We start from the raw sequence: 18,644 nt of genomic DNA, 5'->3' as shown, positions 1-18,644 counted from the left end.
ATTCTGCATGGAGCACTGGGTTTATGCACAAACAATGAATCATGGACACTACATCTAAAACTAATGATGTAATGTATGGGGATTAACATAAGAATAAAAAAATTTAAAAAAAATTAGCTTCGTCTTGTAAGACTGATGAATCACAGACCTGTACCCCTGAAACAAATAATACATTATATGGTAATTAAAAAAAAAAAGGAGTCAGACACTTAACTGACTGAGCCACCTGGGTGCCCCCCTAAATAAAGTTTTATTGGAACACACACACACACACACACAAGAATTTTTCTCAAAAAAAAAAAAAAAATTAGCTTAGTCTCTTTGATTTGCTTTATGTTTGGGAAGAGATTCTCAGATTTACTATAAGTACTGGGAAATGAGACTGGTATTAGGATTGTTCATTTTTCCTCCTTCTAAAGAATTATGTGCTGGATTTGTCACTTCCAAACTGCATTCTAAAGTTCCTTGGGGCTTCTGGGTAAAACATTCACTCTGTGGAACTTGGGTCTGTTTCAGCTCCTGCCTGCATTCCAGGAACCAACCAACATAACCTCTCTTCACTCCATCTGCCTGTTCTTCATGGTCTGAGGGGCAGCCTCCCCTCCCTATCCGTTTTCTTATCTGTTTGTAAGTTTTCGGTTCCTTCTTTGTGTTTTATGGTGACTCTGAAACAAAGACTCTTAAAAGAAATGTGAAGATGTGCATATTAAACGCTTTCTTCTCAGACCTCCTTCCTCCAGGGCACCAGTAGGCTAGAATGACAGAATTTTATCTAAACACCGTAAGAGGGCCTTTAGTGACTTATGCATTGATTTTCAGGTTTGAGGAGGGAGGCGGGTGCAGTTTCGACTCTGAAATATTTCCATGTGTTAAATTCACTAACATTTTATTTTTCAGGTGAAAGAAATTCCTGGAATAAAAATATTCCAAATAAATGCCCCAATTTATTATGCAAATAGCGACTTGTACAGCAGTGCTTTGAAAAGAAAGGTGAGTCACAAGAAATTGATGATTTTTGAGGGGACCTGTGGATTGACAGGAATGTGAGGGACACTTAAATGTCTTGATATACCTTTTATACTATTTCATTCTCTCCCCCTTGGTAAAATACATAAAATTTACCATTCAGCAGATGGAATGAAGTAACATTCACGTTGTTGTGCAACCAACACCACCAACACCACTAGTCGTTCTCTTTTATCACGTGCACATATTACCTTTTCAAAAAATGTTTAAGAAAAAGAGTGAAAAAATAATTTTAGGTGTCTCACTCTTCGGATCATGTGGGTTGCTTTGGTCGTGATTAAAACTGGACCCCACACCATCCAGTTTATAAGAAAACCTGCCAGTCAACCCACAGAGTCTCTTAAATATAAGAATCTGAGAGTACATTTGAAAAATACTCCTTTAAAAATTCTCTTTGATACTTTAGTGTATTCACTGCCGCATCCTGCTGAATGCACATAAGAATAAGGAGAGTTACTCATGTTCCTTTAATGAGGGAGTAACTCAGCTCAGGGTGCCTGAGGGAAAGGTAGAGCAAGAGGTGGGGTGATAACTTGGCATTGAAAACAGTCCGGTGGGGGAGATTTGAAGATTTATTGCATTTGGGTGGGTTTCTGGGTCCCAAGAAGTGATTTTGCGTGTATTGCTCTTCTGTAAAGACTGGAGTGAACCCAGCACTCATAATGGGAGCAAGAAGAAAGGCCATGAAGAAGTATGCTAAGGAAGTTGGAAATGCAAATGTGGCCAACGCAACCGTTGTCAAAGTGGTGAGTGGTCTCTTCACTGTAGCTTTCCCTTCTCTACTTGATCTGCACCGCCCCCCACCTTCATTCATGATTGAAGTCTTAACACAGCAGGAAGCCGCTAAAATAGGAAAGCTTAGAAACAGTCGAAGTATCCTTTATATATTAAAGATACATGATAAGGTCAGTTATGAGAATGCTTCTGAAAAAATTAGGGATATGAGCCCCAGAAAACATTGTTTAAAAAAAAATAAAGATCACACAGTAGTACCTTAATAAATTGTACCATGTACCATGGGTACGTTGTCATAGATTCATTCAGCTGATAGTAAAAAACAAAACAAAACAAAAAAACCTCAGGCTGGATTTTGCTGTTCAAGCTTATGGTAACTTGTGGCCGTGCTGAAGTTAACAGAACTGTTTTAGAAGTGAGGAGAAACTGGATATGATGACTAAGGAGAGTGGATTTTATTAGACAAAAACAAGAGGAAGAAGAAAAGAAAAGAAACTGAGCTAAAACTGAGTATTATGTACACATCCTTTTTCTGTCACATTACAAGGCGGGGTATGGCAGATATTTTAGAAGAGGTCTGGTGGAGTCAGTAATTTGAGAGTATGGGAACTAATTTTCCCTTATAAATCTTTCTCGGGGGTGCCTGGGTGGCTCAGTGGGTTAAGCATCTGCCTTCCGCTCAAGTCATGATGCCGGGATCCTGGGATTGAGCCCTGTGTTGGGCTCCCTGCTCAGCGGGGAGCCTGCTTCTCCCTCTGACCCTCCCCCTGCTCATGCTCTCTCTCTCTCTCTCTCTCTCTCACTCTCTCTCAAATAAATAAATAAAATCTTTAAGAAAGAAAGCTTTCTCAGAACCAACACATGCGCTGTTCATAGGCTTCTGGTTTGGTTTACCCATTGACAGGATGCAGAAGTAGATGGAGAAGATGCCACGAAGCCTGAAGAAGAGGATGATGAAGTAAAATATCCCCCGATAGTCATCAAGAGCACATTCCCTGAGGAACTGCAAAGATTTATGCCCCCGGGGGATAACATCCACACCGTCATTCTGGATTTTACGCAAGTCAACTTTATTGACTCTGTTGGCGTGAAAACCCTGGCTGGGGTAAGCATCATCTTATGAGTCATTTCGTAGATCTGTGCCATCAGTAAAATCAGAGAGTTGAACTAGGGTCCCCTTTTCAACTCTTAAAATTCTTCTTTGTTTTTGGTGGGGTTTGTTTTTTTTTTTCAACTTTTGATTGTGGAAAATTTCAAAAGCGTACCAGAGTAAAGAGCACAGTGTAATGAATCCCTGTGTAAGCACCGCCCCACTGCAACAGCTCATCAGCCTGTGGGCAGTCCTGTGTCATCCACCGCCCCCCTTCCCGCCGTCCCCTTCTCTGACCTGGAAGCACACCCCAGCCATTGCCTCTTTGTGAATATTTCAGGGTATAGCTCTACAAGGAGAAGATTCTTTTACCAGTCAGTACCATAACCCAAAATTCAACAAGAATTCTTTGATGGCCTCATTATCACTGTCCATATAAAAATTAAGAGAGGGCGCCTGGGTGGCTCAGTTGGTTAAGTGACTGCCTTCGGCTCAGGTCATGATCCTGGAGTCCCAGGCTTGAGTCCTGCATCAGGCTCCCTGCTCAGCAGGGAGTCTGCTTCTCCCTCTGACCCTCCCCCCTCTCATGTGCTCTCTCCCTCTCTCATTCTCTCTCTCAAATAAATAAAATCTTTTTAAAAACTATTAAAAATTAAGAGAAATACAAATTAGTTTTAAGCGATTAGCTCAAAATACGTAATTATTGAAGAGAAGTAGCTCAGGTGAATGCACTAGCCTCTTGTGTCACTAAATATATACTGGTAGAAAGAGACTTGCCTTGGGCCCAGAGTCGAGAGAAACTAAACTTTATTTCAACATTATTACAGATTGTAAAAGAATATGGAGATGTCGGTATTTATGTGTATTTAGCAGGATGCAGCGGTGAGTACACTTATAGAATGGGGAGAAGTTTTAACATTTTAGTTTCGTTTCTCTTTTTTTTAATAACTTTTTAAAAGTTTGGAAATATTTTCCCTTAATTTTAGTTTCTGGCAGCAAGGAAAATTATTCAGGGAGGGAAGGGTAAAAATGAAAATTATTCTTCTGAAAATCACTCTGAAGCTAGCTTTGAAATTAGTCACTCACAGGCACCCCTGTCCCTGGGCTATTTTGGCAGGCCTCCTGACCTGGACTTGGAGGGAAGGAGCTTATAAACCATTGTTCTGAGCTGGTACATTTTTTAGTAATTATTTAATGGCAGCCCTCATCATAGTTCTATACAATCATTTAGGTTTTTCCATGACAACACCTGCTATTTTTGCTTTATAATAAATTTTGGTTGAAACAGTGCCTGAAAATGAAATCTACATAAAGGCATCGCTTTTCACCTGCCAGGATGGCAAAAAGGAGAAATGTCTGACAGCATGCTCCGTAGGCACACTGTGGGAGCACAGGGACTCTCCGACATTGCTGGTGGGAGTGCAAAATGGAACAGCCTCAGTGGAGGGCAGAGCGGCGTTATCGTTCCCAATTACAAATGCACTTTACCCTTTAACCCAGCAAGTCCAGCAACGTGCTGCACATACTCAAAATGACACGTGTACGTGGTTAACCATCTATAAGCAGTTGCAGAAACTGGTTACTGTCTATAAAACAAAAGACTGGAAAAAATGTCAAAGAAAAGGGACCAGTTAAATAAATTGGGTACATCCACACAATAGAATATCATGTAGTGGTAAAAAAAAAAAATTAAGTACAAACAAAATCCAGAGTAATACAGATATATATATATATATATATATATATATATATATATATATATATATATATACCGTGCTAAAGAGATACTTTTGGGTAAGAAAAAAGGGAAAAATAAGAATATGTATGTGTATTTACTTGTATTTCCCTAAAGAAATACTGAAAGAATATGCAAGAAAATAATTTCCTGGATAAAGAAAATGTGATGTGTGTGTGTATGTGTGTGTGAGAGAGAGATCTACTGAGATATACTACACTCACACACTCACACACTCACTGGAATATTACTCAGCCATCAAAAAGAATGAAAACTTGCCATCTGCAATGATGTGGATGGAACTAGAGAGTATTATGCCGAGTGAAATAAGTCAGAGAAAGACAAATACCACATGATTTCATGTGGAATTTAAGAAATAAAACATAGGGGAAGAGAAGGAAAAATAAAAAAGAGAAAAGGAGAAAGGCAAACCATAAGAGACTGTTAATGGGGGGATGGGGTAATTGGGTGATGGGCATTAAGGAGGGCACTTGTTGGGATGAGCACTGGGTGTTACATGTAAGTGATGAATCACTACATTCTACTCCTGAAACCAGTTTTACCATATATGTGACCTAGAATTTAAACAAAAACTTGAATTTAAAAACTGAAATTAAAAAAAAAAAAACAGAAAATAGTTTCCTGCTACTACTGGGGTGTGACATTGTGGGGACGGGATTGGAGTGACACTTTTTACTCTGTCATTATAATATTTAAGCTATATAAGAGTGCTAATTTTTTTAACGTTCAAGACTGATACCCAGAGTGTGGACTGATTTTCCTTTCTTCTTTTGTAGCACAAGTTGTAAATGACCTCACTCAAAATCGATTTTTTGAAAACCCTGCCTGGAAGGAGCTGCTGTTCCACAGCATTCACGACGCAGTGTTAGGCAGCCAGCTTCGGGAAGCACTTGCTGGGCAAGACGCCTCGGCCCTCCCTCCCCAGGAGGACTCAGAGCCCAACGCCACTCCAGAAGCATAGATGAAGAACTCAGCCGGGATGGGGTATGCGCCTCTCGTGAAATCAGTCACTGTTACGCAGTTTAAGTACTAGACACTAGATTTTTTTTCCCTAAGGGTCAATACTAGTAGTCAAGGCTTGATTTGGAGAGTGAATGACACATAGCAAGATGTATCTTACTTGTGTTGTTTTTTTTTATTGAATATTTCAAAGATAGACTGTCGTCCTCTTGCCTGCATTTCTTGTGCAGTGACATTTTTTTAAATTTAAATTCAATTAGCCAACATATAGTACATCATTCGTTTTTGATGTAGTGTTCAATGATTCATTAGTTGTGTATTACGCACAGTGCTCATCACATTACGTGCCCTCCTTAATGCCCATCACCCAGTTACCCCATCCCCCCCCCGCCCCTCACCTTCTGCAACCCTCAGCTTGTTTCCCCAGAGTTAAGAGTCTGTCGTGGTTTGTCTCCCTCTCTGATTTCTTCCCATTTAGTTTTCCCTCCCTTCCCCTGTGGTCCTCCGCGCTATTTCTTATGTTCCACATATGAGTGCAACCATATGATAATTATCTTTCTCTGCTTGACTTATTTCACTTAGCATAATACCCTCCAGTTCCATCCATGTCGATGTACATAGTGGGTATTCATCCTTTCTGATGGCTGAGTAATATTCCACTGTATATATGAACCACATCTTCTTTATCCATTCATCTGTTGAAGGGCATCTCAGCTCCTTCAGCTATTGTGGACATTGCTGCTATGAACACTGGGTGCACGTGCCCTTTCTTTTTACTACATCTGTGTCTTTGGGATAAATACCCAGTAGTGCAATTCCCGGGTCATAAGGTAGCTCTATTTTTAACGTTTTGAAGAACCTCCATACTGTTTTCCAGAGTGGCTGTACCAGCTTGCATTCCCACCAACAGTGTAAGAGGGTTCCCCTTTCTCTACATCCTCGCCAACATTTGTTGTTCCTTATCTTGTTCATTTTAGCCATTCTGACTGGTGTGAGGTGGTATCTCATTGTGGTTTTGATTTGTATTTCCCTGATGACAAGTGATGTGGAGCATTTTTTCATGTGTCTGTTGGCCATTTGTATGTCTTCTTTGGCGAAGTGTCTGTTCATGTCTTCTGCCCATTTCTTGACTGGATTATTTGTTTTTTGGGTGTTGAGTTTGGTAAGTTCTTTATCGATCTTAGATACCAACCCTTTATCTGTTATGTCATTTGCAAATATCTTCTCCCATTCCATAGGTTGCCTTTTAGTTTTGTTGACTATTTCCTTTGCTGTGCAGAAGCTTCTTATCTTGATGAAGTCCCAATAGTTCATTTTTTGTGCAGTGACATTTCTGTTACTCTTTAGTATTACCTTTATAAGCTGAGCATTTAAGAAGTTATTTCCTTTAAGTACTTTTCCTACAAATCAGATATGCTGTCCCCAGGTGGGTAGTGCCTCCTTGTTCTTGTACTTGATTTACAGGATTTTTGTAATCAGAGTTATCTAACAGAAGGAGCAAACCCACAATTTTCTAGAAGTTCTCTTAAAATAACCTTTTATTATTAAAGAACAATCGAAAAATTAGAAGAAACAGAAGAAAAGAAACATATTATTTTGCTACCACTCAAAGATTGTCACTAACACTTTAATGCACTTCCTTCCACATCTTTTTCTGTTCATATGTATTTTCATCTTTTAATCAAAGGAAGATCATATTCAACATAGTGTCCTGTAATCCATTGTTTTCAGTCAATAATCCTTGCTTTCTCATTCCAGAATACTTTCACCTCAGACCTACTTCAAATTTCCCATCGTCCTCAAATTTGTAGTTGGTCTGTCCAAACTAGTAGCCATTCTGTGACCTAACGCTACAACTGGTCATGTCTCTTCAAGTCCCTTAAGTCCATCTTAATCCAGCCCAGTCCCTTTTATGACACTGAGTAACTATTTAAAGGGACTGGGCAGTTGTCCTGTAGAATCCCATTTTGTTTTTTCAAGGTGTTATTTCTCTTGTCCCTTTATTTCCTGAACTGCCTGTAATCTAGAAGTTATATCTAAAAGTTTCATGGATTGAAATAAAACATTTTTTTTGCTAGAATATATCATAGATAAGACACATGCTTCAAATCTCATCACATCAGAAAACAAATATTTAGTTGCCCTACCATTAACAACGATGCTAAGGTGGATCACTGGATTAACAGGACAGCCTAATCCCCCACTTATGTTTTCTCCTTTGTGACTAGTGAGTTACCTCTATGGTATGCCTTTGGCATTGAATGAATGCCCAGTTTCCCATTAGCCATTCACCCAGGGGTTTTAACATCCTTGCCTAAGTCAATAATTTTATTAAGATTTGTGATTTTTTTCCATTTCTTCAGCATTTATTAGTTGATGTTTCTTTGTAAACTACAACTATCCCTCCTCCACTTGAGCTATTGTCATCCTTAAATACATCTCTTACTGGAAAGGCAGGTTAAATGTTTTTTCAATTTAATTATCAACTTCAAAGTAAGAAGTTGGTTTAACAGATGATGACAAATTAGGTTCTTTTATATCTCTTTTTTCGTGTAATTATAGGCTCATGAATTTTTATAGTTTTAATGTTCTTCAGTCCATTATAATTATTCTTTTTGGTGTTCAGTTTGTCACGACTGTGACCAGAAGTTTTGTTGTTGCTAATAGTAAAGTAACCTTAAAGGCCATGTATTTAAGAAAGGTAACTCCTAGGTATAATTTAGTATCTTCCTTGGAAGTCCATAAGAGTTATCAGTTAATTCTTCATCAAACCCAGAGTTAAGCCTCTGAGTGAGTAAAATGCCTATTTCAAGCACTTTATAGTTGTTCAAAAGGAGTGGGGGAGAACTTTAAGCCAATTTGTCATCAAAAGGTCTTACTCTTGTAGTTCCAACTACCACTTTATTCCAAATCAAAGCACAAGTATGCCTAAAGCCTCCTCTGCTGAGATTTCCTAATAATCAGGTTTTTTAAAAAAAGATTTTATTTATTTGAGAGAGAGAGTGAGAGCACAAGCTGGGGGGAAGAGCAGAGGGAAAAAGAGAAGCAGGTTTCTGCCTTCAGCAGGGAGCCCCATGCGGGGCTCAATCCCAGGACCCCAGGATCATGACCTGAGCCAAAGCAGACAGATGCTTAACCGAGCCACCCAGGTGCCCCTAACTGTCAGTTTTTAAAGTATGTTTTCCTATTGACTTCTTGTTTTAGTTTTCATGAAGAAAACTGCCAGGAGAAAAGTGGTCAGATCCTAGGAAAGACCTACGTTAGCATGGGTCTACTCCATCCAAACCCTATGGTTTGTTTGCTTTAACTATTGGGTTTCTCAGTGACTTCACTAATTTAATTCAAAGTAGACCCCTCCTTTCTAATCAGTACTTAATGTAGATCTAGAGAGCAATCAGATTCGCATCCAGTTACCTCGTTTGCAATCACCACATACAAGATCAGATACATCTGCATCCTGATACAGCCTGCCTTCTTAAAGAGCACTTAGCTGTAGAAGCTCAGCTTTAGTGGAAACTTTTGTAAGAGGGCCTGCACCATTTCAGCCACTAAAGCAGAACTTAAGGATTTTAAACAATGTTATAAAATACTTCATTGCATCTACTTTAGCACCCCTCTTCCACAAGTGCTTTACACATAGTAGATATCCACGTCCTAGTTGTTGGTAGATTGAAAGTAGTGTACAAAAATAGTATTTATCTGTATCTAACAGATCTGTATTTAACTTCTCTGTTAACCATGTACATAAAAAACGCTTAAGTCTTACTGAAGGGAAATCTGTTTTTGTTTTAGCATGCCTCTGAGAAAGTAAGAGTACATTTCAAAATGTTTTATCTATATGTAATTATGTTGGAATGTTTTACTTTATTTAATATAGTGGAAAATTTCCTGACCTTTTTTACTTTAAGTATGTCTCTACGTTCTTCTTTCTGGACCTTAATAGCTACTAATATATGCTTCCTCTGTTTCTCAGCACTGGTTCAAATTCAGTCTTAATGCCCCTGTCAAAATGGGCATAATCCACAATGATAGATACCGGGACTTGGCTAGTCTTATTTTAAGGCAATATGGGAAAGCCCTGTCTTCAGGAAGGGTCCCACATAGAGAAGTCCTTTGTCTTTCTAAAATCCTACACAATATAACAGTGGTTGATTTCTGCCTCATGGGTAGACGGAGTATGTTTGAAAATAATTGCGAACCAGGGCCCGGGGAAACTAATTCATGTCACAGACATTGACTCTGTATAATTGTATGGCAGCTTATAGTGGGATCCCAACTGCCAGTCTCATCTGCAGTGGGACTCAGAGAAGAAAGGATAGGAATCCTCTGCAAGCCCTGGGAGTAGCTCATTCTATAGTTTTCAGGTAACATCTAAAATATCCATTCCATGTGGTTTGATCCTGTGTCCTTAACTGTTCAACAGAGAAAGGAGGTGCCTGCCTCCAAAGGGACATTTTGAGGAAATGAGTCTGCCCTCACGTGTATGAAGGAGAGGGTCACAGACACACAGAACCTGCCCTGCAGTGGGTAGGTGTGTTTTTGTTTTGGGGGGTGTGGGGTGGCATATGCCCTCATGAGAGGCTGAGGGAGAGGGAAGGGAGGGTATATGGTAGGGAAGGCTTTATCTATTATGTCTGCCCCTTTAAAGACAGTAAATCAATTTAAATTTTAAAATCAAATAAAACGTCTTTGGTGTGAGCCTGTGTGTGCCTTGAGTGTAAAATGCTGTTGGTCCGTTTTAGTGTATCTTTCAGGAATGCTTTTAGGATTCAGTATGTTTAGATTTTTGATAATATGGTTTGAGTGTTGATAAGAGTTGGTTTGAGAACTGGTAAAAAGTACTGCCTTAATTCTCCATATAGCCAACCAAAATGCATGAGACGGGCTTTGAAACCCCTCAAATCCCAACAATAAAATGTTCAAAAGCTTAGCATTGTAGCAGGTAGGCTGGCTTACTGACTTGCATTTAATCAAGTTTGAGCATCTCAAAAATCTATCTTGCCTTTGAGAAAAAGGCATACCAGGCTTTTCATTTCACTTTATGTAACGGATAAGGCTGAGCTTTGTGGAAATTAAGTTTTTATAAATCCAATCGCATTTTTAAAATGTTTATAGAAAGTATTTTTTACAGATCATGACATATCTTTCTAAAGCCATCAACTCTTTGTATTCTGACTTATCAGCACCCTGATATATATAGAACATACATGTGCGTCCAAACACATGCATATGGACACACATGTGCATAGATTAGGTGGAGGGGGTTACCGGTGAATGTGTGTTTGTTCTCTTTTAAAATAGGGTAAGAAGATGCTCATCTTGATAGGGTTAATACTATTGGACAGAAACACCCAAATTTTTCAGGTAATTGTCAGTTTGATGTATGACATTAGATTTTCATCATGTAACTGAGATGTTAAGACTCTCCAGAGCCTGCACCATGTTAGGCCTGAGTGAGCTCAACAGAGCCAGTTTGAGTAATCCCACACAGTGCATATGATACTACTATGTAGCTCTCTGAAAAACCTGGGAAGACTTCAAAGAGTGTGACGTAAATGCTTATGTTTATTAAAACATTACAAAAACATACATCTTCATTTATTTGAGTATATTTTATTATTAGCCTAACACCTAGAAAGGGCTCGCTCTGCTTCATAACTCATGAAAGACCAGGGCAGGCTTAGGAAAATTGTTCTGATCCATTTCACAAAAAAGAAAAATGAAGAAAGAAAAGCATACTAGTTGGATTTTATGAACAAAGGTCTTTTGTTCTTCTCTTTGAAAACTTTCATGTTAAATATTTCAGTACAACATTTAAAGCACTTTCTATGCTGTCAACTTTTTTTTCTGCGAATTAAAACATATCCAGTTCTTGCTATTTTGCATTACTTATTTATGAATACTGAACTGCAATAAAAACATTCTTTATTGTGCTTGGATCTCAGTATTTAGGCGGGGAGGCTAACGGTGGTGCAAGGTGGGAGGGGATTTGGTGATGGCTGCACAAGAAATAATTTTAGAGATCTGCTGAGGATCCCAATACAACTTTATTTTTAGAAATACCTCGCTTCACCAGAAGTCTAACAGGAGCTTTATCAAAATTTTACACCATTAATTTATAAAATGAAAATAAGTACTTCTCTGTATGAAACCAATTCTGGATTTTCTAAATTAGAATATTATGTATATATTTTTCTTTCTGCTTTACTACTTCACTGGTCATTAAAGTCACTAATTCTTCTTGATTAACTTGAAATCAACTCAAATGACAAAGCAAAGCCTAATACATCAGATGCTTCTTCCACTTTTAAGCGTTTGGTCAAAGCTTTATTAGTCAATGTGGTAGGAAAAAAATAAAAAAACATTAAAACACGTGGTCCTGTGCCTAGATGGGCTGTTTTGATGAGGGGCAGAAGAGCATGAAGGTGAGGAACTCAGGTACCGAGCTGACAAACTTGGACTTGAATCCCAGCTCTGCTACAAGTATAAGAAGTAGGAAAGTTTTTGCATGCATTACATCAAGATGCATTAGCTCCACCTCACTGGGCAGATGGGAGGATACCATCGGCACCTAGCCAGCATACGCCTAGAATGTACGTGGTCTAAGCAAGCACTTTATGATATGGGACCCTTAAATGGTAGTGATCAAAACACAATACACATCATATCTGCCTGATGACATTAGATATCACCTTTTATCGTACTACAGAGAATAGACATCTGAAGAAAACATACAATTTTGAAATGCTTTATTTTTGTGTGTGTAATGGTTATTAACAAGTCTATTTAATAAAGTTAGATGCCAATGAAAAGAGGTGTTTTCATGAAAGCCTTCGGGGAATCAGTTGTATGTCATATAGCGGGGAGTAGCACTGAATTTGGCGTAAGACTTAATGACCTTATTTACAGCCTCCAAGAAATCCTTTTCAGTAGCAATTTTTCGCCGTGCTCTGATGGCAAACATACCAGCTTCTGTGCAGACGCTTCTAATCTCAGCACCTTCCAAACAAAAAGAAAACAGGCTTATTAAAGCAGCCTGAAAAGACAGACCAGCAAACATAATAAACAAGACCTTTCAACCTACCAGTGCTATTTGGACACAGTCGTGCTAACAACTCAAATCTGATATCTCTTTCAACACTCATTGAACGAGCGTGAATCTTAAAAATGTGAGTCCGACCCTAAAAATGGAATTGATAAATATTAAAATGGAAAAACATCACGGGAAGAAAAAATTTCAAGCGAAGGAATTCTTGACCTCTCTAAGATGAAATGATTTTCTCACCTCCAGATCAGGTAAGCTAAATTCAATCTTTCTGTCCAATCTCCCTGGCCTCATCAGTGCTGGATCCAAAGTATCAGGTCTGTTAGTGGCCATCAGCACTTTAATGTTACCTCGAGGATCAAAACCATCCAGCTGATTGATCAGTTCCAGCATCGTTCTCTGCACTTCGTTGTCTCCTCCAGCACCATCATCAAAACGAGCCCCTGAAAAGACAAAAGGAAAAATAAGCTCTTCACGTCCACCCAGGAGCACGCAGAGTAACTCGAAAGTACAATCTCCGCTCAAGTCACGTGCTCCAGCGCGAGCGGGCATCTCCTTGTGAAGCACATTCTCTAAGAACAGCCTCCTTTACACAAAACTGATTAGAAAGTGAATCTTTCAAAAGGACTCATCATAGATTTATTTAACAAAGGCTCCTTTTAAAGTATTCTTTTTAAACCTCTTTTAGGAATTTTGTTTTTTAAATCAAGAACACCTCCATTTTTAGCACAATATACATCTGGACTAGGAAACAGTAATACACGAGGACTTGAGTGCTACAGTGGTGTCTGTATGTAAGAAAAGGTCATACTCCTTGAAGTTTCTCAGAAACTTTCCTTAAAAATATGGCTAAATCCGAATTACAGTAGAACTGTAACAGCTTACTATCACACTAATTTAGATGTATTAGAATATTCTAGCTTAATGTCAATCTCTCATTTCAACCAAAATAGCAAAAAAAAAAAAAGGCCTCCAAACATCTATTTTCATTTTTAAGTTGTATAAATACATATGGTTATATTAATGTATTATGTACATTAAAAAAAAACTGGAAAATTTTTAAATGCTATTAAAAATACAAAGAAAAATTCCAGATTGTCTTCTTGTACCCTAATACTACTTTATACACAGTGTACTTGGGAAGCCACAGCTTCAGAGCATCCTGACGTCATCATAAGGCTTATTCCAAAGATACCATACAAATAACTTCAGAGTCACAACATGACATCGATACACTGTGGTCACACATTATGTCCCTCCAAGACATTAACCACAGAATGTCCAAACCCAACAACACCCATCCAGTCTAAAAGCAAGACTCTAGGTAACCTAACTGCAGTCCCCAAAGAACATTACGGGGTGCACTATGTTTTCAAGTCATTTTTGTCACTAAGTTCATTAACTGAACATATGACATCTCTCGAGCTATTAAGAATTATTACTCCCGGGGCGCCTGGATGGCTCAGTCAGTTGAGCGTCCAACTCTTGATTTCGGCTCAGGTCATGATCTCAGGGGTGTGATATTGAGCCCCGTGTCAGTCTCCCTCTCCCTCTGCCCCTCCCCTCTCCTAAAATTAAATGAATTATTACTCTCATAACTGTTACAATAGTCCAGGCCTACAGAACAGTTGAGTTTTCAAGGTCTCATTTATTACTTAACTTTTTTTTTTTAGGTAGGCTCTACCCCAGTGTGGAGCCCAATGTGAGGCTTGAACTCACAACCCTGAGATCAAGACCTGAACTGAGATCAAGAGTTGGATGCTTAACCAACTAAGCCACCCAAACACCCTTATGACTTATTTTAAATCTCTCTAAAACCCATAAAATAAACAAGGCAGGAATTATCATTCCCTTTATAAGGTAAGTGAACAGAGGCTCAGAGTTGGAATAACCTGTCTAGATCGCACAGCTAATACTGTATTTCATCAAATCTATGAAGCCAACAATAACATTATTTTATGTACACTTTATGAAAAACCCCACCAACTAAATTATGCCCCAATGCTTTCTTATTACATCAAGTGAAGCTATACCCCAAGTTAGGAGTTATTAAAGTGTGAAAACATGTGTCATGTGAATGAAATTAGGAAAGTACAAAGATAAAGACTTTGAGAAATAGCAATGCTCTATAATATTTCTTTTTTCCTTTACAGTGTACCTCTATTGTTTCTTGGATCTGTAGCTCAGAAACGCCAGAGCTCACAGAAAGAAGAGTTGGAATTAGAATTCTGTACAAGATTAACATATCAAGAGGACTCTACACATATTACTTTAGAAGGCTCATGAAAACCAATAATAAAAAATAAGAATAATATAATAATAAAATTTTAAAAAAATCACTGAACGATGGAAAAATTGAACTAAAACTCAAAATCTTAAGAAAAAAAAGAACAATCCTAAAGTAGTTCTCTAAAATACCACTCATACCTCCAATAGCATCAATTTCATCAAAGAAGATAAGGCAGGCTTTTTTTGTTCTGGCCATTTCAAAGAGCTCACGAACCATTCGAGCCCCCTAATGAGAGAAATAATTCAGAGTTGGTTTAAAACATTTTTTGAACACAAGAAGAAGCTATGCTTCAAACTTTTCAATATTCCTAACAGTATTCTCAAGTATTAATAATACCTAAAGCTTTTTCAAAAAAACAAGTTTGTACCTATTCCATCAAATTAATCTCATTAGCCTCAAAACAGCATTAATTTCACGATTCTATTATCTATTAAATAGCCAATACTTCAAGACCTAAAGAGGTCAAATGAACACTTGAATAAAGGCACCATTTCAATCAGTTAAAATTGAGGAAATGAAAGAAAGCATCTGATTTATCACTTGGCATTTCTGATCACCGATTTTGCTTTGTAAGTTTTTTTTTCTTGAAGATTTTATTTATTTGAGAGAGGGACAGAGAGAACAAGCAGGGGGAGCAGCAGAGAGAGAAGCAGGCTCCCCACTGAGCAAGGAGCCCGATGCGGGGCTCGATCCCAGGACTTTGGGACCATGACCTGAGCCGAAGGCAGATGCTTAACTGACTGAGCCACCCAGGCGCCCCTGCTTTTTAAGTTTTGATCAAGGAACAGAAGCATATCTTAACTCATGCTGCTCCTTTACTAAGTCTTACTCTAAGTATACTAATCATTAATGTTTCAGATGTGATATACACAGCCCAGGCTTAACTCTAATGAGAAAATACATCAAATGTATACGTGTGTGCATGTGTGTGTACGCTCGCACATATACAGACGATTATGTTCTCTTTCTCAATAGGATATGAAACGCTGCCCCTGAAATGAAAGTACCCTTTTGAATGCATTCACTGTATTTCTGGGGTCTTAGAAACCAAATCTGTAGAAAAGCTCATCCTTTTGAAGAGGGAGCATAATGATTAAAAGTTGTAGGCAGTTGTTTGTTTCCAGTGACCAAGGGAAGGCCGGTGGCTTCTGAACTACGAATTACAATCCATCAGTCAAGAAATTTCAAGTCTCAATCCTTCAATATGGAACTGTTTTCACAGGGCTACATATTATTTGATTTGATCATTGTACTTTACCTCACCGACGTACTTCTGTACAAGTTCAGATCCAATAACTCGAATGAAGCAAGCGTCAGTCCTGTTGGCAACTGCCCGAGCACAGAGGGTCTTGCCTGTACCCGGCGGACCAAAGAGCAGCACACCCTTGGGAGGCTCAATGCCAAGGTTAACAAACCTCTCTGGCTGTGGTGGGAGACACGATTTTTACACTTAATCACTTCCATGCAATAAACACAGAACTACTTCTGTATCATATCTGTAAATATCATGATATTTAAACCAAAACTATTAAGTGCACAACCTATATACTTGATCTAAATAAGAATTTCGCTTATACTAAAACACGTAATACTGAATGGCTTTTAAAGGTGTTTCTCTTACCCAGGCTTAACAAAACATTTTCCCACTGATTTAAAAAAAAAATAGTGTTTTAAAAAACAAGAGTATTATCCTAGTTTTCCATTATCCTCCCAAGCTTAATTTGACTCAATTTAAGCCTACATCCTCTTGGTATCATTAAAACACGTGGTTTCTTCTACAATAACTTATAACAAATTTAACATATTGCTAAAGGTTATATCTCAACTTCCTCTGTCACTCAAGATAGCAGATCTGTTTTTGAATAGGTCTGACCAATCAATCCTTTTGCTTCCTCTTCTCTCCTGGAACGTACCAATTCACCACACCACCTCAAAAGTTTTCACTAAAGAAAATATAAAATTTTTAAAGCTATCTAATGACAGGTAACTAGTGCACAGACTCAGCCACTTACATGAAGTAATGGCGTTTCTACTACTTCTCGAAGTTTCTCAATCTGTTCCTTACAGCCACCCACATCACTGTATGTGACATCAGGTTTTTCTTCCACCTAAAAGAAGAATGAAAACGTGTAACATATAGCCACAGACTTTTGAATACGAGTTCAAATGTTCTATCCAGTAGAGCAGACCCAATACCCTAAAAGAAAAATCAGACTCACAGCAAATAAGAATTCCATAAAAATGGAATACACTGTCCAGTGTCCTAGAACCACTCACAATACTACCTGTTATGACACTAAGTGAAAGAGACAAACCAATAAAAAGACTGATAAAAACATTCCCATCTGAAAAATTGTTTAAAACATTTTTGTAATTCTTCAGTATATGCCCACATATTGACAGTTTACAAGTCAAAGTTTCAAAATTCTTTGAGATGGACGCAATTGTATTCAAAGTCATGCCATTCCTTTTCCCTCCCAAATTTTCTTACCTGCATCATGGTAACTGTTGGGTCAATCTTGGGAGGCAGCGGAATGTGAATCTGATACTTATTTCTGTCCACCCTAAGGAGATAAAAAAGATCCTCACTCAACACATTCAAAAAATGTACTAATTATCATGCATTGTATATACATTAACTTACTTAATCCTAACTATCCTAGAGCAAGTGCTTCCTCCACTCACACCATGTTACCTTAAATAGACCGTCAAACTCAACTCTCAAATCCTGCACTTGAGTATGACATGTAAAGCCATTCACAAAAAGCCCTAGTGGGGTAGGAGAAAGCAGCAGATATAGAAGAAAGGATGTTCAACTGTACTACTCTACTACAGAGTATTTCTTCGTTATTCTACGGCACCCAGTTCATTCATTCCAAAGAAAGCCAAGGATGTGAACGTGACACGGTATCTTTAATGAAAGAGGAGTATTTACTGTAAAATAGTCTTACCCAACTCTCATCCCTTCTTCAATGTCAGTAGGTGCTACCTGATCACTGAGGTCCACCACAAACTTGGCAAACTGCTTCACATTGATAATGTACTTTGGGTCCTCCGAATCAGCATTGATTATCTTCGTACACCTAACACAGCAAAAGGCTTGATTAGAGTAAGGAACCTAAACCACTAATAATGAATTCAAGTAACTAGATTCTCTCCTGGGCAAGCAGTATACTAACAAGCAGGTATAAACTAGAACTGCAGAAATTAGGTCACTGCTAAAGATCCTTTACTATAGGAACCCAAGGGTCCACTCAAATTAGCTAAGCTGTAAAATTTTCAAAAGATACATTCCCCTAGAAAGTTAAACCCAAATATTTCATCATTAAGAAGTTCTCTAATTTCTTAATTTTTTTTTAAAAGATTTTATTTATTTATTTGAGACACAGAGACAGGGAGAAAGAACACGAGCAGGGAGAGGAGAGGCTGAGCAGGGAGCGCTATGCAGGGCTCGATCCCAGCACCCCAGGATCAGGACCTGAGCCAAAAGCAGACGCTTAACCGACTGAGCCACCCAGGCGCCCCAATCTCTTGATTTTCTTTTTTCTTTTTTTTTTTTTTAAAGATTTTATTTATTTATTTGACAGAGAGAGACAGCGAGAGAGGGAACACAAGCAGGGGGAGTGGGAGAGGGAGAAGCAGGCTCTCCGCAGAGCAGGGGAGCCCGATGCGGGACTCGATCCCAGGACCCTGGGATCATGACCTGAGCCGAAGGCAGTCGCTTAACCGACTGAGCCACCCA

General features: G+C 38.5%; 2 protein-coding genes across 4 annotated transcripts in view; one reads left to right on the top strand and one right to left on the bottom strand.

Moving 5' to 3' along the window:
* The window catches only part of SLC26A5 (solute carrier family 26 member 5), a 34,957-nt gene extending 23,877 nt beyond the window's left edge, over nucleotides 1-11,080 (top strand). For 2 of the 3 annotated variants that reach the window (XM_081800662.1, XM_081800661.1), the window contains 5 exons: nucleotides 898-990; nucleotides 1,665-1,772; nucleotides 2,666-2,866; nucleotides 3,679-3,733; nucleotides 5,384-11,080. In XM_081800662.1, coding sequence (XP_081656788.1) covers nucleotides 898-990; nucleotides 1,665-1,772; nucleotides 2,666-2,866; nucleotides 3,679-3,733; nucleotides 5,384-5,568 — 642 coding nt within the window. In that variant the 3' untranslated portion in view covers nucleotides 5,569-11,080. The remainder of the gene's footprint in view (nucleotides 1-897; nucleotides 991-1,664; nucleotides 1,773-2,665; nucleotides 2,867-3,678; nucleotides 3,734-5,383) is intronic. The other variant, XM_081800663.1, reaches the window with a different exon arrangement.
* A 1,219-nt stretch (nucleotides 11,081-12,299) lies between these two features.
* Nucleotides 12,300-18,644, bottom strand: part of PSMC2 (proteasome 26S subunit, ATPase 2) — a 14,258-nt gene continuing 7,913 nt past the window's right edge. The window contains exons 5-12 of the mRNA XM_006731898.3: nucleotides 17,854-17,985; nucleotides 17,394-17,466; nucleotides 16,915-17,010; nucleotides 16,161-16,325; nucleotides 15,040-15,127; nucleotides 12,853-13,055; nucleotides 12,652-12,748; nucleotides 12,300-12,566 (exon numbers count right to left, since the gene is read on the bottom strand). Of these exons, the coding sequence (XP_006731961.1) occupies nucleotides 12,409-12,566; nucleotides 12,652-12,748; nucleotides 12,853-13,055; nucleotides 15,040-15,127; nucleotides 16,161-16,325; nucleotides 16,915-17,010; nucleotides 17,394-17,466; nucleotides 17,854-17,985 (1,012 nt within the window). The 3' untranslated portion in view covers nucleotides 12,300-12,408. The remainder of the gene's footprint in view (nucleotides 12,567-12,651; nucleotides 12,749-12,852; nucleotides 13,056-15,039; nucleotides 15,128-16,160; nucleotides 16,326-16,914; nucleotides 17,011-17,393; nucleotides 17,467-17,853; nucleotides 17,986-18,644) is intronic.

The sequence above is a fragment of the Leptonychotes weddellii genome, chromosome 12 (genome assembly GCF_054177405.1).
Source record: "Leptonychotes weddellii isolate Sample4059 chromosome 12, ASM5417740v2, whole genome shotgun sequence".
NCBI lineage: Eukaryota > Metazoa > Chordata > Mammalia > Carnivora > Phocidae > Leptonychotes > Leptonychotes weddellii.
Note: the sequence above shows the minus strand (reverse complement) of the source record. Positions and strands in the feature narration are given on the sequence as shown.